This window comes from Cynocephalus volans, chromosome 4, assembly GCF_027409185.1.
Source record: "Cynocephalus volans isolate mCynVol1 chromosome 4, mCynVol1.pri, whole genome shotgun sequence".
In the NCBI taxonomy this organism is placed as follows: Eukaryota; Metazoa; Chordata; class Mammalia; order Dermoptera; family Cynocephalidae; genus Cynocephalus; species Cynocephalus volans.
In genome coordinates, this window is record NC_084463.1 from 22957120 (window position 1) to 22983555 (window position 26436).

Below are 26436 nucleotides of genomic sequence, written 5' to 3' on the forward strand. Positions count from 1 at the left end.
ACTTTAACAATTGTAAAAAAATATATGATTATTAAAAATATGTATCTAAAGTTAGCACTGATGGTAAAAAAGAAAAAGAAAGTGGAAATGTTTGCATATTTCTACCTGGTTCTAAACTACGAACTTCCACAGAAAGTTTGGAAGGAGGGATATCTTCAGCTGCCACCAGCCAATCACTAGTCCTCATCCGTTTATACTCAACCTTGAAGGCAGTGATTGGAGAACCCCCGTTTGCCCGTGGAATCCAAGTGACATAGACTGACGTCTCTGACGCAGTGGAGATGGTGGGCCGATCGGGTGCCTCTGGGACTAAAAATGGAAACATTCATTTCAATAACCCATGATGTCAGAGACAAGAATAATTTAATATAAAGGGATAAGTCTCAAACTTCATGTTATTATTAAAGATTCTTCACCAAACTGTTTGCCAGAGTTAATAATATTATAACTACCTTCCTGTCCTCTGTTAAAAGCTAATGGGAAATGGAATGACCAAATACAGAAAATAAAAGGAAGGAAAGGTAAAATAATCTATAAACTTGATAATTAGTTCTGAAAAATGGAAAGGTAATGGTATGACAATTTTGGCCACACTATTTTGGATTCTTGACTGAAACAATGTTTAATTATTATTTGGTGTTTCAAATCTGATCGTCATTATAATTTATAATAAATTTTCACTATTACGTGTTACCTTACTTAAATGTTTTTCTTTATCCAAGCTACTAAAAACACATTCAGCAATCTACTGGTTATTAATTACTATTAATCCTATTTTAACACACCTCAAGGCTACAGGAAGGCTTCACCAAAATGCAGACTACAACTGTCAAACATAGATAAAATCTGATAAAATCAATACTGATAATAATGGAGAGAGAGAATGCTGCTCAGGATGAAAGCAGGAAGACAGGATATGTAGTTAAATAAAGAAAGGTGCCATCAGAAAACAGGTGATCCACATGAATGTGTAGAAAAGAGGACCAGAGAGCTAATATTTAGCAGTTTTCAGCTTGCACTGCCAAGGGGAGGGGACACCTTAACCCACGAATTGAGACAGTCTAGATCCTGTGGCAGTTGGAAACATCAGGAATAGTTCATCAGCCATTTAAATCATGTACCTAAACTCCCGACCCAGCAATCTTGTGGTTGTAACTGGCTTTCCACTTGGTTCCAACAAGGAAAGGACAACAATAGAACAACCTGGCCCCTATGGCAGTCACCTTACAGAGGAGCAAACTGCCAGTCTGGTTTACATCAGTCACCCATAGATCTTCTAAGAGTGAGCTGGTTCTCAAGTAACCAGTGACTTTTCGGCATGCTGACAATTGAGTTTCTAGAGCTGGAACATGGAGGGCCAACCCTGGGCTATGGTTACGTTACTTTGGGCAAGCCATCAAGGGAGCCCTGTCCACATCTAGCCTATGCCATGCCCCTCAGCAACACCATTCCGTCTCCACACCTCTTGAACCCACAATACAAATACATAAGAAAGAAGATCATGCTGAAGGTGGTACTTGTATGGGGAAAATGGTGGCATTCAAAAAAGAAATTGCTTAAGGGATAAAAAGAGGAATATATTCAAAGCAGCAACTTTGGGTGATACTTACTGTATTCCTTTCAAGTTAGAAAGCAATGGAAACAGAAGGAATAGAACTGTTAGTGCATCTTGTTTTTAATACTAGAAGACCACAACAACGTCCTGACATTGATTCATACGAGGTTAAAACACATCAAATACCACAGATCAAATAGGAAAAGATGGTTATTGGGCAAAATATCTCTACGGTGAAGAATATCTTCGAAATCTAAAAGAAATAGCATGTGAACACTAACAAGACGTAAAGAAAGAACACTGCACTTGGAGCTAGTCCCACCACTTTCCGGATGAACTTAGGCATGTTGCATAGCCTCCTTGAGCCTCAGTTTCCTAATCTATAAAACAGATCTGCTACCTTCCTCATGAGGTTGTTAGGCACCCAACTACCTTCCCAACTCTAGCATCATTCCCCATAGCAACCAGTCGCACTAAACAAAATCTCTCATCTCTGTATGTCTAAATGAAATAGAACATGTCATCCGTCTGTCTCCTGCACAAGATGATGTCTTTGCCTGAACCTCTTATCCTGTTTCTTCCTTTAGCTACATCATTCCTGTACTTTAAGGCTTGGCTCAATTTGCTAAAGAAGCCTCTTACCACTACTTGCCATCCTCTATATCAAGTGGGTGACAGATATTTCTCTTGTGACACCTAAACACCAAAGGTGTAATCTCAAGCATAGCAAATTAAAATTGTTGTTACTGGTTTACGTGCCTGTATCACCCACTATAGTGTTAAGGGTTTAGCTGTCTATATAATTCATTACACTGTAAACTTCTTGAAAAAAGGGTTACTTTAATCTCTGCTGTTCCAGCACTTAGTACAGTGTTGACCACAGGGTGTGTTAAATGAATAGTAAAGTTTTTGTTTTTCAGATGTTAGTTTTATTCATATAAAGTCGCTATTGATATAAGTAATCTGCTTCAGATCCTGAAATGTGCCTCTGAGGTGAAAGAAGTCATGTAAGAGAGGCTCATGATGCTAAAGAGGCACAGGTAGTCCAGAGGGAAGTTCAAAGTATCAGGACCCACTTTTGACTGAGATCAATCCATGGAAAACTAAAAGTAAGGAAAAGAAGTCTGGAAACTCTTAGAGCTCAGCAATTTTAAGTCTTCCTTAGATGTCCTGACATATCAGCACAATCCCAAAAAAGGCAGTAAGCTGTAACTAAACTGATAAGTGTGAAATTTAAATACTAAAAAGCAGTCTTGAAAATTTCACTGCTAAGGCACTTAAAAATCATAAGATTAACTAGACATAGCAATGAAGTGAGTATGACATATAATCTTTCAGCTTTCAGCAATATAACTTATCATAGGTACCACTGTATTGATGTCACACACAGAGTCAGACTGAGTTCAAAATACAGTTTTCTTGCCAGACAGGAGACAAAAACTCCTTTCTTGAGTTATAAAAACTTAGTACCAGAACATTTTGAATCTGACTTTAATAAATTAAATATCAATCGTGACACTGAGGAGCCAAAGTTTAAATAGACTACATTAAAAATGGTTGAAATAGGACCTAGAAGAGCTATATGGTAGAATATAATGTGAATAAACAAACACCCCATTCCACCTCACCTCCCCCCAAATCGAAAACAGGTCCATTACATTTGTAAACAAACAAAAAGAAGAAAACAAAGATTCTTTTCCTTACCTCCACTGTGCCTAGAGGAATCTGGAAATATCACCCCAAAATTATTGTTCGCAGTCTCTGAAACAATAGGATGCTTGGGGATGCCCATGGGTGGAGAGGATACCTGGGTGTTTTTTGATGATATTGTTTTCTCTAGAAAGGTTGAAAAACGTATACTGTAATGTAAGCTTATAGATATATGTCCAGTAAGAAGGAGTAGTGTGAAAGTGGACTGGTATATAGATATAAACATATGAACTTATCTGCCACGGCTTCTAAATTCAAGACCTACACTGAAATTACTTGGCTGATCTGAGAAACTGACACAAAATTACTTTGTCTTTTTCTAGTATCCTTAAAAGAGAGCTGAAATGTGTCTTTTTTCATCATACTAACTTTAATTTACACATGGAAAAAACAACACAAGTGAAAAAGCCAAATGACTAGAGTGGAAGTTTTCATACCAGTAGTCCATTTTTATTTTTACTGTACATATTTCTTAATTCTAAAACATAAAATTAGTAACTAAGGAGCTTCTGCTGAGTTCATTCATAGGAAAATTGTCACATTAAGTTTTAATATTTTTAGAGGCAAAAAGTGAAATTGGGTGATTTTTCAAAACTGAAATACATGCTTATTATTCAGTATTTAGAGGTTGGACTCTATCAACAACTAAAGACTAACTGTGAAAATTAACTCAAGATACATTTATAATGGAAAATACTCATTTTTCTGGCCAGACTCAGTAATTAGATGAAAGCGTCTTTTTCAAGAGCCAATAGATAATTTCTTCTCAATCCTCATTCCTCCTTTTAATGATAGTGTCACACTAAAATGCCATTCCAGCTAGTCCCATCTCCACCCCCTGAAGTCTTTCTGCTTGTTTACGGCCAAACCATGATGGCATCTTTTCAATCAAGCCTTCCCTCAGAGGCTGCTCTGCAGAAAGAACGTCCTTTCCTTGTGCTCCCCCTGTCCTCACAGCTCTTGTCCTCTTTGGGTCTCTTTGCCTACACTCTTGTTCCCTCCAGTCTCCGCACTCTGCAGCCAGAAGCATTCTGTTCAAACACATGGCACGTCATGTTGCTCCACTGCTCAAATGCCCAGCTCTTCCCAGCTTGTTCAGAAGCTGAGCCCAAGTCCTTGCCAGGGTGCTGCATGACAGGGACAGCCTGTGCACCCTCCCCCACAGCCGCCACATTTATTTTGCTCCCATCACAGTGGCCTCTGTGGTGTTCCTGAAGTACACATGCACACCCCACCTTGGGGCCTTGGCACTTGCTATTCTCTCTGCTGGGAATGTTCTTTCCCAAGATAGCCACATGGCTTTCTACTTTCACTGTTACGTCTCTGCTCTGAGGTCAACTCCCTCAAGACTTCTCTGGCCAGCTGCTTAAATTGTAACAACTCCTACTCTAAACACTTCCTATTCCCATGCCCTAATTGACTCTCTTGTTAACACTTACCACCGTCTAGTGTACTTACAACTTAGCTATAAGTCTCTCCCAATTAGAATGTAAGCTCCTTGAAGCCAGGGAGTTTTGTCTGTTTTGTACATTGCCCAACACAGAAAAGGCATTCATTAAGTATTAGCTGAACTGAATTAAATTTTGTCTTGTAGTTGATATTTAAGTACTGCATTTCTCTTGCCTTCCTTATCAAACGATAAGCTCCATTGGGATGACCTTGTCTGGACCATCTTTATTTCCTTGTATCACATTTCCTAATGCCTGGCATATCATAAGCTCTTAAAACTAATTGTAGAATATTAGATGGAAAGAAATAATGCAACCACCCAAATGTGGCTGCCCCCCCGCAAAAAGAGGCTATAATAGGCTTGTTTAGTGAATTTATATATAACAGTTTCTACTATCCAAAAGGATTCTTAGTAATAAACTGACATCAAGACAGCTGCTCACCCCTCTGCAGGAAGATTATACTCACCTTTGCTGGTTCGGAAGGTAAGCATGGCAGGCTGTCCTTCACCTGCCGCACTTCTTGCTACCATCAAGACTTCATAAAGACTAGATGGCTCCAGCTCAGTTAAGTGGAGCTCGTTTTCGCTTCCTGGGACTCGAACTGTGTGCCAGCTTCCCACCACGCCAACCCCATCATCCAGCTGCTCGAGAGAAAACATGCCAGAAAAACAGGAGATGGAGAGCAGGAAAACCTCTCACTCAACTTTGATAAAAACTGCAATTCATTCTAGAATTTTGGAAAGTATATACCACTGTAAATAAAAGAGACACAATACTTCACATTGAGAAATACAAGGAGACCTGTAGCAAGAACTCAGGAATTCTCACTGTAAAAAGATTCCTGGCTCTGCTACTGGCCACCAACGTTTGGCCTCAAGCAAGGTATCTGCCCTCCCAGCCCATTTTCTTTACTTCTAATGGAGACAATACTTCCTTTCTCACTGGGCTAAGGGAAGAATAAAGTAAGTACATAATAATATGTATTATTGGTAATATATAACATACAGAATATATAGATAAATTAAGATAGATATTACATATGTTTGTGAGTATATGAATTATATATTTATGTACTATATATTTCCTGCATTCTTGCTTCGTGTCTTGACACTGTTCAATATGTGCTGGAGGAAATAAAAACAGATCCAATCAGTTGTTTCTTCATTAGTATCAGTTTGGGTGTTAGATTACCATGACTAAACTATTATTTATCTCTGTATAATATTTATCTTTTAACTTGGTTAACATCTGTTTCTTGTTCATCTATAATAAACAAATTTTATGGAAAAAAAAGTTAAGAGGTTATGGGGTTTTTTCCCCCCAATCTGGGGAAAACTTATTTATATTCATTATTCTTACTGCATTTATAAGATTGGTAAATCCAGCAAGATTGGTGGAATATCTCTGACAGACTCATCATTCTGAGACACTCTTGTTCTGTTTCCTACCCTTCCACAATGTAAAAGACAATAAGCCCATGTTATAGAAACAGGATTAAGATGTGAGAAGAGAAAGAAGACAAATGAGAAGACATTACCTTTCGATACTTCACAAAATATGCATTGATGGGCAGCCCACCATCCCTCCCCGCCCTCCACACCAGGTTGTATGTGTCTGGTGTGTGGGTCTGTGGGGGGCTCAGTATGATGGGGGCATCAGGAACAGAGGTGCCACTAGCATTTTTCACTGGTGATGGTCCTGCTGCACTAGAAGGGGCCTTCACTAAAAATGAGCTCAATAATCCAGTTTCTGAACCATCTCTTGTATCTCTTTCATCATTCTGAGCAGCTTCAGAAGGTGTGACTGTTTCTGCTTTTGTATTTGTTTCAAAAGGAACTGCAGAGAGAGAGAGAGAGAGAGGGAGGGAGAGGAGAGAGCTTGAAGAAACTCATCATTTCAGTATCTTCTACACGGTTTAGTGATTAACTACCTACAATGATGTTATCACAGTTTGAGCCCTAGAAGTTAAAACAGGTAACATCATCTCAATTTATAATTCATGGAAACATCTAACCTCTAGTAGCAATCTCTTGCTCATGGGAAAGCAAATGAATTGTTTGAAAAACCAACTATATAATGCAGTAGTTTAGTGGTTTAAAGATTATTTTTCCTTGCTCTATACTAATATTCCCTCTTTTACAGTAACAATTTGCTAGTTTAACTTCAGAAAATTTTAAGTTGAAGAACTTTAGGCTTCAACTCCAGTTGGTAAATGAAACACAATAAGCAATACATCCCATTGGGAGGAAGGTGGTACACGTAGTAAGGAAATGGTCAAGAATTAGGCTCTTCCCTACTGGGTAGCTAGTCTCCAAAGATACCTCCCTGCAGTCACACCCTTGGGCACCTGCCCACACTGAATCCAAGCTTAAGCCTTAAGAAGGCCTGGCACTTCCACTTTTCTTTGTGCTCTTGGGATCTAGCCACTATATATAGATGTCCAAACTAGCCATGGGTAGAGATTACACTGAGAGAGAGAGAGGCGGGGTTGGGGGTGGGGAGTTCCAGTCCCCACAAAGGCCCCACCTGTGAGTGAGGCTACTTTGGCTGTTCCAGCCCCAGGTGCCATCTGATTACAACTGCGTAAGAGACCCTAGGCAAGGCCAGCAGAACTGCCCCCCTGCATCTAGTTAACCCACAGTATCATAACAGATAACAAAGAGCAGTTGTTTTTTAAGTCACTAATCTTTTGAGTCGTCAGTTATGCATCAATGGATACCCCACCCAATTGACATTTACCCTACACATGGCAAAAAATCTACATTCAGGGATGAAGGAAGAAATGAAACAAGACCAGCATAGATACAAGAAGAATTTACTTATTTCCAAGTCTTACTTCTGGATACAACTGAAGTCTGGCTTAGGAAATTGCCAATCTAAAGACAGATAAAACAAACAGACAGCCTTACTCCTTACTACTAACAGCATATAGAATATACAGAGGAAGGTAAAAATAATTTATTTGCACTGAAAAAATAAACAGGTTGCATATATCCAAAGAAAATTACTGCAATTAAAACCACATTGAGATACCACCTCACCCCAGTTGGACTGGTTATCATCAAAAAGACGGAGAATAACAAATGCTGGCAAGAATGTGGAGAGAAGGGAACACTCCTCCACTGTTGTTGGGACTGTAAATTAGTACAACCACTATGGAAAATAGTATGGAGCTTTCTCAAACAACTACAGATTGATCTTCCATACAATCCAGCAATCCCGCTTCTGGGTATATTCCCAGAGGAATGGAAATCATCATGTCAAAGGGACACCTGCACTCCCATGTTAATCGCAGCTCTGTTCACAATAGCCAAGATATGGAACCCAACCTAAATGTCCATCGATGGACGATTAGATAAGGGAAATGTGGTAAACATGTTAGGAAAATAGAATAATTTGGTCAGGGCCCTCACCTCCGGTCCGGTTGGGTGTGGTTCAGCGCATCCTTTGTAAGTGTGTGTGTTTGTGTGTGTGTGTGTGTGTGTGTGTGTGTGTGTGTGTGTAGTTAGTGCACATGGGCGCCAACATATCTTTTTAGTTTTGTTGCTACTCTTGTGTTCTTCAGAGAGTAGTTTTGGTGAAGCAGGTGGCAGGCGTCTGCCCCAGGGGGCCACCTCTGCGAGTGGCCATGCCTTTCCAATCTGCGGCTTCCAAGGACCTGTTTGCCGGTTACCCAGCTCATAGGCCTGCATGTAAGGGGTCTGGTGACCCAGCCTGGCGTATGAAGGGTGTGTGACCCAGTCTGGTGAATGGGCTTGAGGGGTCTGTGAGCTCCACACCCAGACTGAGCTCGACAATTGGCCCAGTCGATGCAGGATTACTGGCAGGTAAAAGAGCCCAACAACTAGCGTGGTCGTGTAGCTAGACAATTGGCGTCACGAACAGAATAAAGAATTTTACAATTGGCAGTATCGACAGGATTCCGACATTAGCCTAGCACTACAATACACCATGGAATACTACTCTGCCATAAGAAAAAATGAAATTCTCCCATTTGCAACAACATGGATGAACTTGGAGAAGCTTATGTTAAGTGAAATAAGCAAAGCACAGAGGGATAAATACCGCGTGTGCTCACTCATAAGTGGGAGCTAAGAGAGAGAGAAGGAAGGAAAGAAAGACCACAGTGGTGCGGTGGACTTGCAGAGGGAGAGAATACACCTAGGGATACAAAGTGGAATGGAGGAAAGGGGGATGGGGAGAGAGGCTGGGGATACTTGGGTGGGGGACACGGGGTATAATTGCAATTCGTAGTAACGGGCATGCTGCCAGTATGGTTCTGGCTATTACATCTTGGGCACGAGGGGTGACAATCAGCTTTGTATCTCATGAATATTCATAACCAATAAAAAAAAGTACTATGAAAAAATAAAAATAAAATAAGCCACAAAAATAAAATAAAATAAAAGGAATATTTAAAAAAAGGAAAATTACTGCACACATATTATGTGCCAAGCATTATGCTAGATATTTAATAAACGTGATCTCATTTAATTCTCATAACAACATTCTTAGGTAGGTGGTAATAATACCACTTTACAAATGAAGAATTAGGCTTCTGAGAGACTATGTGACAACAGCTGTTGGAAGAATGTTAGTGGTGCTGCTGTGAAGAAACCAGAACAATTTATGAAAACAAAGATACTGCCCGTACCATAAAGCCTCAGGACTGACAGCTCAGTCTCTCTAAAGTGCAGCGAATGCTGGCAATGAAAAAGTCTATTTTTCACTCTTTTGTGGAGGAGGGGAACAGAGGAAACAACGTTATAGTTTCTTTTCCACAATGAAGTCAGATTCCTGGTAAAAGGTGGGTGTGTTTTTAGAACTACTGCACTTTAGTAGAGAACCAACCAAAAACAGGACTAACAGTGTAAGTAAGGTCAGTTCTCTGTTAGTTTAAAGGACAGAAAGGGTGTCCCAGAAGCATCCTTCATCAAAGAAAACAAGAAGCTAATAAGAAAATAATGGAGAAGAAAACGAATTAAGTTCACTGAGACAACTTCAAAATATTGCTCCTGGAACAGCTACGTTTATTTAGTGACTCAGACTGTGGACTGGACGTTCAGGGTGTGATCTGGTACCTGCTAATGCAGAGAAATGGACTCTACAAGTGGAGGCAATTAGCTGTGGCTTCGGGTACTGAAGAAGCACCATTTTGTCATCACTAGTTTCATGGATCCTCTGGGCGGTTTACCACTGGGAAGAGGTATCTGGCTGTGGAAGAGTTTAAACACCACATACCTCAGTCTATACAGAGGCATGAGAAAAATTTTATACTGTAGCCTGTCCACTGTATCAAAATTCTATTTCTTATTCAAGATGCAATGAGACTTTTCCAGAACTTTTATTAAAAGGGGGAATCAATTAGCCTTCCTCTACTGTTCCAAATAATATAATTTGGGCACTCACAAGACACTAGATACAATTTAAAAGTCCTTATAGTATTTTCAAAAGTGTTTTCACATGTATTATCTCAATTTATCTTCAGAACAACTCTATGAAATGGGTAGATTAGGCATTTAGCATTTTTTAAGGTTGACTGTTTTTATTTAGAAAAAAGATTGATAAAACTATGGCAATGTAAATGAATTTAATGATTCTGAGTTGAAAATAATTAAGCAGGTGTACAACCAGATCTGTCAAAGACATTCCTTCCCACTGTGACCACTCACACCAGCAACCCCCACCCCAAACTATTTAGCAAGCCCAGACCAACTCCCATTATAGTTCTGAAGAGTTACAACCCACTCTACAAATATTTGTACATCCCAAACCCTAAGGTCTCTGGAAAGAAAAAAGGATGGGGGAGGGGAGAGGGGGAGTCATCTCTCCCTTGCTTACTCTCCCTTCACAATAAAGTAAATGACTGTCACTATGCTAGAATTCAATAAGGCTCAGAATCCTATGCACAGAAGTGGGTTGTTATGTACTGTGTTGAGTTTTAACAAACTCAGTTGGATCTTAATAATTATCACAAAGCATGTAAAAGAGGCAACACTTAGGTAGGATGGTATTTATCAAGACCTAGAATCCTAGAGCAGTGGGGATTCTTAAAGGTCTTCTAATGTAAACAAGTTAGCTTATGTAATAACTTCTAAGGGCTTCGGGTTTTCATATTTAAATGAGGAAGTTAGGCAAAATATCTAGTTCCATCAGCTATGACTATGATGTCTATGTTTCCCTATACTCTATATTTACATAAAATAATCACTTTAGCTAAATTCTATCCAAGCAGCTCCTACATTACACCTGCTATGCAGCTAACAATTTTGAGCAGAGCCACTCTTATTTTTGCCTGGTGTAATATATAAACACACACACACATGCCCATATTCATAGTATATGCATAAAATTCATACAACACTCAACTGCCTTCTTTGAGTATTCTTAAGGTTACTAAAATCAGTAAGATAATTATAATTTAATAATAATTAAGTAGTAATAACCGTAACCTAATACTTAGCATTGATGGAAGACCTTCTATTGCCAGGTACCATTCTTAAGCACTTTACATACATTAACTCCTTGAATTCTCACATCAGCCCTCAGGGTAAGGCACCTTCACTATCCCTGTTACCCAGTGAGGAAACAAGCACAGAGAAGTTCAGCAACTTGCCCTATTTAACAAAGCTCCTATATGGCAGAGTCCGGATTCAGACACAGTCTGCATGCGTAACCTCCACGTCATCCCCACCTCTATGTTCATGGAGTAGCACAAGAGAATATATATGGAAGTCCTCAGCCTTCCCACTTCTCTTCCAAACTCCAGCTTTATCCAGGGCTAGAGGGTCCTTGTTTGCATGCACAGGGAAATAGCAGTGCACACACCCAAACTCTGTCTACTTCAACTGTCACTCCTCTGCCAAAGACCACTCAGGGGCCACTCCTCTGGCTTAAGTGTGTCCACACACTAGTGGTGCAGTCCACACTGTGGAGGGTGGACCAGGGAACCAGACTGTGAACTAATTAAAGCAGGGAATTCTAGAGCCCCAAACCTGTTGTCTAGAAGGAGGAACCATGGCTCCAGGCTCCAGATAGGCACTACCCCTTGACCCCATGGGCTCTCTGACCCATGAGAAATGGGGAACCCAGGCAGAAGAGGGCCACATGAAGCACTCTAAAGCACAGGCCCAGGGCAGGGACCTCAGTTGCCCAAGACTAAAGGCAGTACTGCCTTTGAGATTCTTCCTCTCACGAGACAAACACCACAACAGTCTCTACGCAACTGCCTAGTAGTTGGGGAATGCTGCTCTAAATGCCCACTGATGTAAGGTCTGAATTTGAACTAAGTCAAATTTGAGTTTACATTAATTGATGTTGATATTCTATATATCAGTCTTCAAAAATCATATACAGTTTTTAAGTCATCATCACCAAAAATCAATAAAATATAACAAACTGATATTATACATCCCATTAGAGCAATAACTTTGCATAAGATAGAGGGAATATGTACACACAAGAGTTACTGGATCGTACCATGACTCTGCATTCTCAGTGAGGGCCAACCCTTTAGACTCTGAATACTGTATTTATCAAGAGCTCACCTAAAAAAATACCTGCAATGCCATTCTCAGTAGTTTAGAAATCCAAAATTATTAAGCCCAAAGACAGGTTATATTTTGGGCTTGCTCCCAAACGAGAGCATCTACATGACAGCTACAAGCTTAACAAACACATCAGAAATGAACACAAAGTTTCATCTGATTCTCATAAGGCCAAATACCCAGAAACACAGTTCTACATTTCACTGTCATGGGGGAAAAATGGATATTTAGAGATTGCTGGATTCATGTAAATAAATATTTCAAATCATTTTATCACCCTACTATAAAAGGAAATTATTCAGAGAATAACACCAATTAGTCAGAGAATAAACCAATGAGAAAAAACACCCATGGCAACTCACCAACTGTGAGGAAAGCTTCTGCCTGCGTGATGCCATGTTCATTCGTAGCTTCACAGAGGTATTTCCCAGCATGTTCCTGAGTCACAGCCTGAATAGAGAGGGAGCTTGAGCCAGCTCGGGACATGATGAAATAGACAGGCTCCGGGTCAAAGCCCCCAGATCTTAATAAGTGTGATTTCCGGGATTTGGATCTAAGGACTTGGGACGGATGGCTGGTTATCAGTCCGTGGCTGTCATACCAACGAATGACAGGGACTGGCACTCCAGTGGCATTGCAGGACAAAGTAACAAAGTCTCCATCCACCACCTTTGCACTCACTGGCGCTGTAATTATAACTGGCTTGAATCCACTGTCCACTAAAAAAGTAATTCACATACAAAAAATTAAGAACGTTATAGTATCGACAATGCAAAATAATTTCATCCTGTTGCATACATGGGATAGCAGTGATTAGACCAAAGATACCTCCCTCCTTGTCAGTAGAATTTTTCATAGTTGTGGGCTCCTAGGCATTTCCTACATAGCTTTCCTATCCTTCAGAAGGAAAGGAATGTATGTAAAGAAATCCATTGAGGGCCTCTCAATAGGTACACTATACATATTTGACCGCTGTAAATATAAAACATGTAAGGCAAAACCTAAGATGTTAACATGAAAAAGGTATAAAGAAAGAAGTATAAAACTAGATACATTCCTTCAAGAAAATGGTCAAGAAAAATCTGCATATAAAAGGCCTGGGAGAAAAAACTCATTATAAATAAAAGTTGATACATATATTTCTCACCACAGACATGAACAACATTTTTATTTCTAAATTAAAGTGGCACCAAGTCTTTTTTAAGAGAGCCAACGATGAAATATTGAGCAACGCAAATGACATTTTCCCCAGCATGTTTTTCATTCTCTCAAGGCCTACTTCACACGTCTGGCAAAACCAACAAACACTTGATATCAGATTTCTGAATTTGTGCCCACCTGGTGAGTATAAAATCCTATCTCACTGGTCATAACCTGCATTACCCTGAGTACTAATGAGGTTGAACATCTTTTCACATGTTTATGTGCCATTCATATTTTCCCTCTGTGAAATGCCTTTTGTCAATTCTCCTGGGTGATTTATCTTTCCTGTAAGGGTTCAGAGTTTAGTTATAATAAATACTAAATATACTAGTGTTCTTTTTTTTTAGTTATGTACATCTCTAGTATCTTCTCCTAGTTTATTGCTTCTCTTTTCATTTTTTATCAATATCTTTCAATGATGTGAATGTTTTCATTTCAATGTAGTCGTATCTTTTTTTTTAATTAATTAGCCTTTCAAAATGTCTTGTTAAAAAGTTTTACCCACAGACCATATAGATATACTCCAATATTTTCTTCAAATATTTTTCTTTCTTGTCTTTCATATTTAGGTCTTTAATCTAACTGGGAATTTATTGTTGTATATGCTGTGAGTCAGAGATGTAATTTCACATTTTCTCCATTTTGAAACCCAATCACCCCACATCAAAACTTGTGATGGATGTCCTCCCCCAGGTGACCTGCAGCGCCAGCTCAGTCAACCCATGTGCAGATGTCTTGCTGGCAGTCTCTATCTTGTTCCAAGATTGTTCCTGCACCAAAACAACACTTTCTTAATCACTATAGAATTTTTTGCACACGTAAGGCAAGTTTCCCATGTTCTTTCTCTTTTTCTTCTAGGGTGTCTTTGCTATTCTTGGGCCTCTGATCATCCATTTACATCTTAGAATCAGTTTGTCAAGGTCCTCAAAATATTCTGATGGAATTTTAATTGGAATTGCATGAATCTACAGAAAATGTCTGGAAAGACCACACAACTGTACGATATTTGGTTTTGGTGTCCATGCCCTGGTACATCTTTCTATATGACTGGGTCTGCTTCCATGTTGCTAATATAAAAAGGTGATTTTTAAATTATATTTTCTGTTTGTTGCTGGTATATAGAAAGACAACTGATTCTTGTTTATTGGTCTTCATCCAGCCACACTGCTAAATGTTTTTATTATTTCTAATATTAAGATACATAATAAAAACAATAATAGTAATAATTGCCGGCAAATTATTTGGGATATTGTATGTTGACAATCACATTAGTTGTAAATTAATAACAATTTGGGTTCTTTCTTATTTCTTTTCGCGTTTTTCTGTGCTGTTTAGGATCTCCAGTACTATATGATGATGACTGGAAGAGATTTTAAAGGCAGTGCTTCTTACATTTCACCATTAAAGTGATGTTTCCTGGACATTCTTATTACACACACTTTACCAAATTAAGAAAGTTCCCTCTATTTCTGTTTTTCTAAGAGTGCCTAAGATGGATACTGAATCACGTCCGATGTTTTTCTGCCTCTAGTGAGATAATCATATTGTTTTTCTCTTTTATTCAATAAATAGAGTGAATGACACTTTAAATTTTCTGGTGGATTCCTGGGATAACTGCTTGGTCAAGATGTATTTTCTTGTTTATACATTCCTGGATTGCTAATATTTTATTTACAGTTTTTACACCTATGTTCATAGACTGGCCTTTGATTTTCCTCTCTTGTGCCATCCTTTTGTCATTTTGGAATCAAGATGATACTGACTAAAAAGTTTCCATCTTTTCCTTTTCCCTGGAAGAGTTTATGTAATTTTTGGAATGACCTGTTACTTGCAAGTTTGGTAGACCCTGCATAAAACCATGTGGCCTGGTGTTTTCTTTGTGGGAAGATTTTTAACTCCTAATTCAATTTCTTTCATAGCTGTAGAACTATTCAGGCCTTCTATTTCCTTTAAGTCAGCCTTGCTAAGTTACATTTCTTCCTCAGAATTTGCCTACTTCTATCTATATTTGTAAATTATTACCACAAAATTCATTACAGTCATCTCATTTTTAATCTTTATAAGTCTTGTACGTATAGCCCCCTTTTTGTCCCTAATATTGTTCATTTGTACCTGCTTTCTTTACTCTTTATCGATTTTGCCAAAGATTTGTCCATTTTATTAGACTTCACAAAGAACCAACTTCTATCTTTATCGATCCTATTTTATCTGTTTTCTATTTAATTGATTTCTGCCCTTATCTTTACTATCTCCATTCTTCTGCTTTCTTTGAATCTATTCTGTTGTTTTTTTCACTTAACTCACTAATTGTCAGTCTTACTAGTTTTCTTTTATAACCACGTAAGGCTATAAATTTCCTTCCATATTCCATTTTGGCTATCTCCCACAAAACTAGATCCGTCGCATTTCATTATCATTCAGTTCAAAATATATTAAATTTCTATTTTAATTTCTTTTTTGACCCAGGTATGAAGAAGAATAATTTTAAATTTCCAAATACATAACAAAACTTTTTAAAATTATCTTTTTCATTATTAATTTCTAAATTAATTGCACTAAGGTTAGAAAATGTGATCTGTATCATACTGATTCTATGAAATTTAAAATACTTATAACTCATATCATTTAATTTCCCTATATATAAAGAACTCTTTAAATCAATATGAAAAAAACCAACAACCTAATTTTTAAAATGGGCAGAAGACAGTGAACAAGCAAATTCAAATGGCTGGTATTTGAAAAAATGCCCAACTTTACTCAAAAAATATCCATATATAGATTAAAAGGTGCTTTTAAAAAAAATCTATCAAAGTGGCAAAGATAAAAAAAATGACAGTCCCCCACACTGGTGAGGGGATAAGGAAACACGTAGAGTTATACATTGCTGGTAGGAATGTAAACCAGTGATAACTATGGACAGCAATTCAGTAATATCTATAAAAATTCCCAACACATACATGGTTTTATTCTGCAAGTTCACTTCTAGGAATTTCTTTTACAGATACTCACACACGCGCAAAATAATCTTTGTAGAAGGGCATTTGTTATAGAACTATTTGTAATAGTAAAGCATTAGAAACAACATCAACAGGGTTGTCAAATTGTTACAACTATACACTGATATACTAAGCAGTCTTTTAAGAAAAGCAATGAAATATTGTTTTATGTACCATATAAAAAGATAGCCAAGATACATGTTAAGTGAAAAATTTAAGGTAAAGAGTGGTACCACTATTTATGTAAAAAAAGAGACATTGTTATAAATGCACGCACCATACGCGCATGTACGTTGTGTGTAACTGCTTATATATACACATACAAGGATCTTCAAGAAACTGATAAAACTAGTTAATTCTAAAGAGAGGACCTGACTGGCTGGAGAACAGGAATGAGAAAGCAACTTTACTGTACACCTTTTTTAAACTATGCAGTATCTGTTGAAAACATTTTTTTTTAATGAGCTTAATTAAATAAGGTTGCCTCTTCACAGAAATGCCTACCTGCCACTAGAAAGGAACATGAAAAATGAATACAGTTATTTTATGGTGATAGGATTATTTCCTTTTAGTAAAAATGCCTTCATTTTTAACCACAACAGAAGCTCATCTGTAAACTAAGATTTCCTATGATTACATGACCTAAAAGAATACCTTTTTCAATTTCAAGCCTTCCAGTAGACTGCATAAATCCAATCCCATTGTCTGCTATACACTGATACAGCCCAGTATCTTCCATTGTAACCCCAGTGATTTTCAGTCCATTTCCTGCAGTTAGACGTCGTGGAGAAGGATGCATAGGCTGAGCATTATGAAACCAGGTACGGTTGGGGGCTGGGTTCCCACGAACTTCACAGGTAAAATGTACTGTGGCACCCAGAGACACTATCTGATCCTGCAGTCCTTTAGAAATTGAAGCACGTTCTGAAAATAAAACACAGAAAGTAAACTCTAGCCCTCAAGATGTACTTTTTAAATCATCGCACAAGTCATATAAAGGCTTCTCTCTAACAACAACTTGCTATAAGTAAGTTGTGTTGTTATTCACATTCTTCCATCTGGTGTGGTCATCAAGAAAAAAATAGAAATGTATTTTAACTTTTCACTAATAGGATAAACCATATGTTATTAATTAATAAGTTATAGTTCTTTTTATAGATCACACCACCCACTAACTCCCCACAACACACACAAATACAGACAAACAGTTTCTAATCCTGGCTTCTCTTAGCATTTATTTCAGGTGATTAGCTTGAAATAAAGTAGCAGTTTCTGTGGATTTCACAATGAACAAGAGCCAAACAGAAGAAGAACGTTTATTCAGAGGTTAATTTCTTTTTATGGTAAATTCTACTATGAGGTTAGATGTATAATAGGCAAACAAAAAACAACTTCCTTTAGAATCTATGAAGTCACTTTTTACCCAGAAACAGTAAATCATTTATCGACATCTGTAGCATGTGCTTCTTAAATGATTATGTATATTAATCTAGTCCTGATTATCTTTAAGTTTTAAAGCCCACTTGTCATATACTTACATTAATTCCAGTGTTGCTAACCTGCATCAGATGGTTGTAAATAAATACATGCAGAGGGTTTACAAAAATTATATTTACTGTGAAAACACTTTCTACCCATTTTTTTCTGGTTTTCACAAAAACCTGTTCTGATAAAAGAAAGCCTTTTCTGCTGCTACACACGATAGAGAGGTAGGTAGCTGGTAGAAGAGAAAGGAATAGCTTTGAGATAAAGAGTTTATATGAGTGTCAGGGGAGATGAAGCAAATTTTAGGAGCCAGACATAGGTGAAAGAATCCCAAAAGAGAAAATAAAATGAAATAGACTGATTTCTTTTTGAGAGGACATTTTCTAGTCAGTACTCTGTGTTAGTTACTATGAATGAACACTTCCCATGGATACAGCCCACAATCTTCCATTCTACTGCTTTCCAGTTTCTTTCCTTCATGAAATGAAGGAGAGAGAACTAGCCCTGCTTTACATAACTAGTTTGGGGGTGAGGTTCCCAAGAACATCCCACATAAAATATTCTGTGCCACCCAGAAATACAGCCTAATTCAGCAGTCCTTTAGAAAAATGAAGCTTGTTCTGGCTTCTGGTGTGGATATTTCTAGATATTCCCTATTTCATTTTTAGTTCCAAACAGATCTTTCCTTCAAACATCAGTTACACCAGAAAATAATGGCCTGCTTTGGAAAAAAACGTTTAATAAGTAACATCTTACCAAGTACAGTAACCATGTAAGTCACATGTTTTACATCTCCAGACTTGTTTCCTACAATGCAGGAGTAGTTTCCAGAGTCCGCTGGGTCAATGCTCTCTGTGGTCAGATGAGAATACAGCCTTCTCCAGGTGCTTCCCACCACAGCGTCCTGCCCGTCCTTCAGCCAATACACTTGAGAAGCCAGGACCCCACTCACCACACACTCCAAGGTTACAGGGCTATGAGAAAGAACAGCTAATGCCTGCGAAAGGGTGGGGTGGAGGATGTGAAAATCTCCAGAAGAAGGGCCTGGAAAGGAAAGACACAAAAGATTATACGATTCCTTGAACTTTTTAAGACAAGTGAACAGCTATGATGTATTAGGGGTGGCGGGGGGAAGAGGAACAGGTAAAGGGACACGAAAATCAACTACAATGTATATTGAGAAGTTAAAATTTAAAAAAAAGAAAAAAGAAAGATTATGAGGAAGTTTTCACTTCCAATCTCTTCCTTAGCAAAGCTGGGAGCATCCCACTTTCTCATTCATTCTTCTTTATACTACAAGGTCCTATTTGGTACCCAAATCGTTTTTAGTTGAGGATTAAAATTAAAAGATTCTGCAGTCCTTTAGGGCTACTTCTGAAGTAACAGCTTGGAAATGCAGAATTCTGAGCAAGTTCAGAGACCACTCCTTTACTGTGCTCTGAGTACTGGTGTTACCTCAACACAACTGCCATAACCTAAAAACCAGCAATGATTTTTGTCCCACCTGAAAGAAAGAAAACAGGTATCTCTCTCTTTCTTGTCATAATTCACTGTTAACCACCAATTTGATTACCACTGCTATACAAGTTGTATTTCCTCTATCATTTCTTTTCGTTTGAACAAAGAACAAAATTCTCCACATATATTCACTGTCGCCTTGACCAAAACTCCCTTCTATAAAGCTGTGATACTTTTAGAACAGGTACAGTCCTCTTCTATAATGCATTCATTACTTACTTTTTTTTATAAGACTTTCTTATGATAAACAGATAGGATCTGAAAAAAAAATGAACTTTCATTTCCCATCTTTTTATAAGGTATACTTTTGAGGGCTCTTTCTTTCCTGGTTATCATTAGGCTCCCCAATACTTACGACTCACAAGGAGCTTTCGGCCAATGGGTTCAACTTTTAATTCATGTGTAACAGGATTATAAGCTGCACATCTGTATGATCCTTTGTCCTCTAAGGATACATTCAAAATCTGAAGATTTCCTGATGGAAGGATTAAGTAATTCTCTGAGGAAGGAAGGGATGTACAGTTAGGACTCTCCCCTTATGAAGGATGCCACAATACAACTAAAACTAACAAAGTTTGATAGTTATGCTTTAAATTTAGACACACAATTAGCAGCAAATAAGCAATCGATGAAAATCCACTAAATGAAGGAAAGGGAAAGTCAAGGCAGAAAAGTAGAAGACAGTTAACAGTACTAGCGTAACAAAATCAAACCCGCCAGAAACATTTTAACAACATTCAGCGAATCTGAAAGCCCAAGAAACATGTTTAGACAAAGATGCAATGACCACAGCTACCACCTTGACAAACCGCTACCCACAGCACTGGTATTCACTCATCGTCGATTTGTTTTTTTTTTTTTCCCCCCGAACAAATACGTATTGAGTGGCTATTTTCTGCCTAGGCACAAGAGACAGAGTAACGAAGAAATCAGACAAAGGCCCTGCACTCATGCAGCAAACCTTCCAGAAGGGAGCACGGGGGTGGCAGAAGAAGGGGTAAGTAATAAATGAGCAAACAAAAATATGTGCACCTCAATACAGGTGTGATAATCCTACAAGATAAATGAAGCCAAACAAAGGGGACAGGCAGTGATAGGACATGTTACTTTAGACAGGGCCACGAGGGCAGTCTTCTCTAAGGAAGGGATACCTGAGTAGGGACCTGAACGAATCAAAGGAGCGAGACCCAGGTATGGGACGGTAACCCTTTGTTTTAGTCTTCTGCATTTGACTTCTGACAGCTGAGACAATACATCTTTTGCATGTTTGTGTCCCCAGTCCCTAGCACACAGAGCTTAACAGCAGGTTATTTAAGGAACACCTGTGCTGTATGTGCCACTGGCTTTCCATAAAAGGTCTCACCTGTGGAATGTTTCAGCCATCTGCCCCGGATTTTATAGCGCACCTCGGCTTTGGGGTTACTATCTGGTACCCTGCAGCCAACGAAACCAGTACTTTTTTCTTCTGCTGTAATTATATGCTTTGTGGATGAACCAAAATCAGCAAGAACTGAAATAAATAAGTAAATAGTTCATAGATAGATAAATAAATGCAAATTTGAACTGTCTTGCCCCAAAGAAAATTTAAAAATTAGAAACAACATCTGTAGCATGGCCTTTTCTGACAGCTCATCCCAGTCCAGAGGGGAACATGACCTTTTCATCTCACAAGGCAGTCGAGGCAGAGATGCATGCACAATTGATGCTGAGACCTAAGTTGTGGCACCCATTTTCAGAAATCAGAGCTTGCAGGGAACTTAAGAAAAAAAACCTGCTCCTAAAACACTATTATTTCCATTTTGTCAAGATAAATCCTTTTCAATTCAGTCCCTCATCAAAACTCACTTTCCTTGTGGATCTTCATTCTCTTTGTAGCTCCTTACTTTGTAATAAAATGGTTTCTAGGAATGAACATCGAAAAATAAAGCGGTATATCATTTAAATGATCTGAATACACTAACTCGGTCTCAACTTCGGTCGGTTTAAGTTCCTGACAGATGGAGTCTGCCTGGAAGGGCTCTTTAGTATGTGCAATTATCGAAGCCTTGTGCAGCTGGCCTCTAGGAACTCAGCCCTCCAGTGTGTGTCTTGGAGCCGTCCATGGGTCATAGCTCTGCAAAAACATTTACTCTTCTCAGTTATGACAAACTTACTACTCCTGGGGAATCCAGATTTGTTCTGTAAATAGGGGTGCCCTTACAAAGACGTTTTCCATTACTGGAAGCCATCACCGTTTGAAAGGCAGATGGCCCAAAGTTACTAAGAAAAACCACACATTCCAGATTTTCCATAAGTTCAATATCCAACATTCCTTTCTTTACAGTTATTTTTTTTTTCCTGCATCTTTAGCCTGGTTTCAATTAAATACATTAAAATCACTCAGTAATTGAGGCAAATAAAACAATTATGTGTGAAAGAAAGATAAAGAATTGCATGAAATAACTGAGTATCAAAGTAGACAGCAGATTTTTGGTTATATTGATACTAAGGACATTTAAGTACTTGCAATGAAACTGTCCTGTTAACTTAAAAAAAAAAAATCACATCTCCAGGCCGTTGTTACAGATGAAAACACTAGGCTAGGCTCACAGAGGTTCAAGTAGATTTCCCTAAGTTATACACACGGAAGAATCAAGGCTGGGAGGAGAACTCCTACATTTCTCACACTAAAGCCCACAGTTTCACTACTATTCAAAAATGTAAGTACTAACAGTAATTTTGAGAAAGCCCATATAGAACAGGGACAAAATTAAACTCACCTGCAGTGGATACTGTTGCAGGGCCACTCACTATCGCACCAAAGCTGCTGTTGGCAATGCATTGGTAGTAACCCGAAAGGGAGGGGTGAAGAGAAAGAATTGTCAGCGTCCCCTGATGAATCTTAATCTGTTCCATGTTTCTATCCAATTTTTTTCCATTATGCAACCATGAGATATGAGCAGTCACAGGTATAGCTGAACAATGTAGAACTACAGGTCCACCAAGTTTCTGGACGGCAGAGAGTGGCTCAGAAATAAAATAAGGTGCCAAGTCTACAAGGGCACATCCCCCGTGTGCAAAGTGTGAGAGAGGGGAGATAAGGGAAGAGAGAAAGAAAAGCACATTAAACACATTTCTTCTGAGCCTTCATCACTAAAGGCAATCTCTTCTTTTATTTGTATATGTTACGGTTCTTGATGCTTGTAAAAGTTCTAGCAAAATTTTTATAAGCCCATCACTTGGAAGAAAAAAAGGGCAATAAGTTGGCCTAGGACTTAACAATTAGGGTTGAACAGACAAGAATGTTCATGATGCAAATCAGATACAGTACCAGTTCTGCTAATGAGAAACAGCAAACTCCTCTTTCAACAAGGTGATTTGTAAGAAATGGAAGTCACCTCACTGAAAAAGTAAAGATGACTTTCAAAATAAAAATAATTCTCTCCTTTTTTACCAATAGGATTTGACTTATGAGAGCAAGTTATTCTGTAAACAAGATTATGGCTTTTCTTTACTCCTCACCTTTACTATAAAATAATGTTCAACTTTTAAGAAAACAGAATCTTAGAAAGCCACAACTAAAATACAAAGTCTATCCTTTCTTGGATACAAGGTTTAATTTTTTTCTTTGGTGTTTGAAATAGTTTCATTTGTTATGTCTATTCCTCTAGAAACTTGGGGAGAGGGGCGCTCTTACACTAAGGTGTCAATACACAGCCTCTCCCCACAGAGGGGTAGGAGAGCAGGAATATTACTCTGGTGGAACAAAATACTTAAAAGAAAATAAATCAATAAATTACTGAATCTACTTTTACAGAACATTTAATCAGAAATGAAGATTAAGAGAAGTGCCTCTCTTGGCTGAAGGCAGGGTGGTTGTTCAGTAAAACATTAACAGAAATAAAACCACTAAATCAACTTACCCTCACGAAATCTAATATAGTTATATGTACAGTATTCTTAACAGATAATAAATAAATATTACTCAATGAATAAACATCACTGTATTTGTATATACTTATATATACATCTTTATATATGTCTAGAATAAATGCCTATGGGCCATGTATTAGGCTTGGGGCTTATACGTATATTTAATAATAAACACATTAAAGCTTTTCAGTAACCAAAAGAGGTAGACAATAAATCAGGCAAGGTCATGAGAGGAAGAGGCAGCCCCAGGATGTGAACCAAGCTCTCTTACTCCAAGTTGAATACTGCACCACGCTGATTCTAAAACTTCTCTTTGGTGGTATGTAGTCAGTGTTTCATTCCTGTCAGCATTTCTAAATTCAGAAATTTGTAACATATCCCCTTATCAAAAAAAAAAAAAAAGCATGATTGGAAAATATTTATTTTTAAGGCAACAAAAAGAATAAATTACAAGAATGAGGATGGGAAGGCTGCTAATACCCAAAGCACTACTAAGAGATCCTTAAATTGATTAATTAGTCAAGGTTTTAAGTCATGTAGCTACAGCCCACACCCCTCCACTCTTCTCTTCTTACCTGAACTCACAGAAGAGCACAGGATCATAAAAGTAACATACAGCAGTGTCTGTAAGCGTCTGAGATCCGGATGCATAGCGCCAGATTACAGGAGCAGGCAGGGCAGACTCCCAGAGCAAAACCCAGGCCTTGGATCACTAGAGAACATTTTAAAAGAAAAAACAAAGAAAATCTAAACCACAAAAACCACTGAAATCTTTTATCTGAGCAGACGGAGCTGTGAGCATGACGGCTGTCACCTGTTGTGAAAGCTCTGCATAGAGCACATTTGTGTTTTCCCAATGCACAGACTGATCTCTACACTGAGACGGAGTTAGAAGTTTTGCTTATGCTTCCAAGGTACTAGGATACCTCTTATTACACAAAACTAATCACTCCAAATGTATGCATTCAACTGTCTATAGTACATTTCTATTTGTATATCTCACAATCATCTATAACTCCAACCCGACCAACACGTACTCCTCCACTACATTTCCAAAAACAGTAACAAAACAGCAAAATAATAGCTAACACTCAGATAGTGCTTACTATGTGCCAGAGACTGTATCAGTGCTTTTAACATACTAATTCAGTCTTCACAACAACCCTCTGAGACAGGAACTACTGGTTTTCCTCCCTTTCTTCAGATGGGGGACTCGGGCTCATAGGCTGTTCAGAGGGAAAGAACACCAAGTGCAAGCCTGTGCTGGGACTGAGCCTGGCACTGCGGTGACAGTGAGGTGGGCTGGGGAAAGAGCAGTTAGGGATGGAGTCAGAGAGGAAGGCTGGGCCAGATCATATTCAGCTTTGAACACCGTGGTAAAGATCTTGGGATTTATGCTAAATGCAATAGCAAGGACTTAGAGAAGGGGAATGATGTGATCTCGTTTGTGCTTTAAAAAAATCACTGGCTGGTGGAGAACAGACGGAAGGTGGGCAGGAATGAAAGAGGGAGACCAGGCAGGAGAGAGATGAGATCGTGGTGGTTAGACTAGTGAGTAAGCTGTGCAGGTGGTGAAAAGTGATTGGATTGAGAATATATTCAAAAGACAGAACCAACAGGACTTGCTGAAGGCTTGGATATGGAGTGAGATAAAGAAATGCGTCCAGGATAACTCTTGGTTTTTGGTGTAACAGAACAAATAATAGCCCTGTTTACTGAAATGTAGAAGACTGGAGGGGGAGACAGATGATGGAGGGGTTAGTCACCAGCTCCATTTGAGCAAGGTAAATTTGAGATCCTTATTAGACATCCAAGTACTACTGTCAAATCCACAACTACATATGATTCTGAAGCTGTGGGGAGAAGTCAGAGCTGGAAATATAGATTTTAGACGTGTGAAAGACATGAGCTCTCTCGAAGGAAAATATGTTTAGAGGATAGAGGAGAGGAAGAGAAGGGAGGAGAGATTAGATAAGAGCTTTGAGAATCCAACATTTAGAGACTGAATGAGGAAAAGGAAGTAGTGCAGACTAATACAGGAGAATGTTGTGTCCCAGGAGAAAAATGAGATATTTCTAGAAGCGTGACCACCTGATGAGAGTGAACACTGATGAGAAGTAGAGTAAGATGAGACACCATGGGAAAGGCACAGAGATCACTGCTGATGCTGACAAGAGAGGTTTTGGGGGGAAAGGATAAAAGTCCTTTCTGGTGGGTTCAGAACAGAATGGGAAGGGGGGAAACTTAGAAAGCAGGCACAGACAACTCCCACTAGGGTTTTGCTATACAAGATGGACGGCACTCAAGGGAAGTTTTCTTTTTTTTATGTTTTTTTTAATATAAAGATAGTATAGCACATTTAGCAAAACTAAAAAAGTTGCACAAAACCCAGCACTGGCAAGGACGTGGGTAAAAATCACTATCACGTATTGTTGACAGAAATATAATCAGTAAATTTATCTTTATGGAGGCAATTTGGCAATATCTATCAAAAATTGTCCACTCATGCAATAAATATTTATTGAATGCTTATTATATGCTAGGTACTATCCTAGGAGCTGAGACATTAAAAATATATAAATAAAAATAAGTAGCACGGACTAAAAGTTATACCTTATGTCCATTCTAGAGAGAGAGATGGGCAATAAACAAGATAAATAAATAAAATTTGTGAAATTAACAATGTCCATGCGATCCTCTAGACACGGTTAATTCCTTCTCCTCTGTGCTGTTGCTAGACTGTGGACAAATGTCTATACTGCACTCATTACTCTGTAGTGTTACTTGTCTGGTTGCATAACTATGTCCTGCAAGAATAACACAACATTCAACTTTGTAAAATTCTGATGCCTCAGAAAGTAGGCACGTCATAAATGTTTTTAAAATGAAAGAAATACCTTAATATAGCACAACTCCCTGAAGTACCTTTAAGAGTAGTATTTAATGAGAACTGCCATCTCATCTGAATTTAGCATATTCTAGCTATATTTTTATTCCTTCATACATTTATTCATTCATATGTATAATCTAAAAAATCACTAAGTGCTTACCATATGCCA

The 26436-nt window shown here is 38.3% G+C and overlaps 1 protein-coding gene across 1 annotated transcript in view; it reads right to left on the reverse strand.

The window, feature by feature from the left end:
- Nucleotides 1–24028, reverse strand: part of CDON (cell adhesion associated, oncogene regulated) — a 54082-nt gene extending 30054 nt beyond the window's left edge. The window contains exons 1-11 of the mRNA XM_063094546.1: nucleotides 23953–24028; nucleotides 22225–22497; nucleotides 20829–20975; nucleotides 19821–19964; nucleotides 18704–18991; nucleotides 17117–17386; nucleotides 12626–12982; nucleotides 6254–6552; nucleotides 5183–5357; nucleotides 3260–3391; nucleotides 106–309 (exon numbers count right to left, since the gene is read on the reverse strand). Of these exons, the coding sequence (XP_062950616.1) occupies nucleotides 106–309; nucleotides 3260–3391; nucleotides 5183–5357; nucleotides 6254–6552; nucleotides 12626–12982; nucleotides 17117–17386; nucleotides 18704–18991; nucleotides 19821–19964; nucleotides 20829–20975; nucleotides 22225–22497; nucleotides 23953–24028 (2365 nt within the window). The remainder of the gene's footprint in view (nucleotides 1–105; nucleotides 310–3259; nucleotides 3392–5182; nucleotides 5358–6253; nucleotides 6553–12625; nucleotides 12983–17116; nucleotides 17387–18703; nucleotides 18992–19820; nucleotides 19965–20828; nucleotides 20976–22224; nucleotides 22498–23952) is intronic.
- Between the last annotated feature and the right edge of the window lie 2408 nt (nucleotides 24029–26436).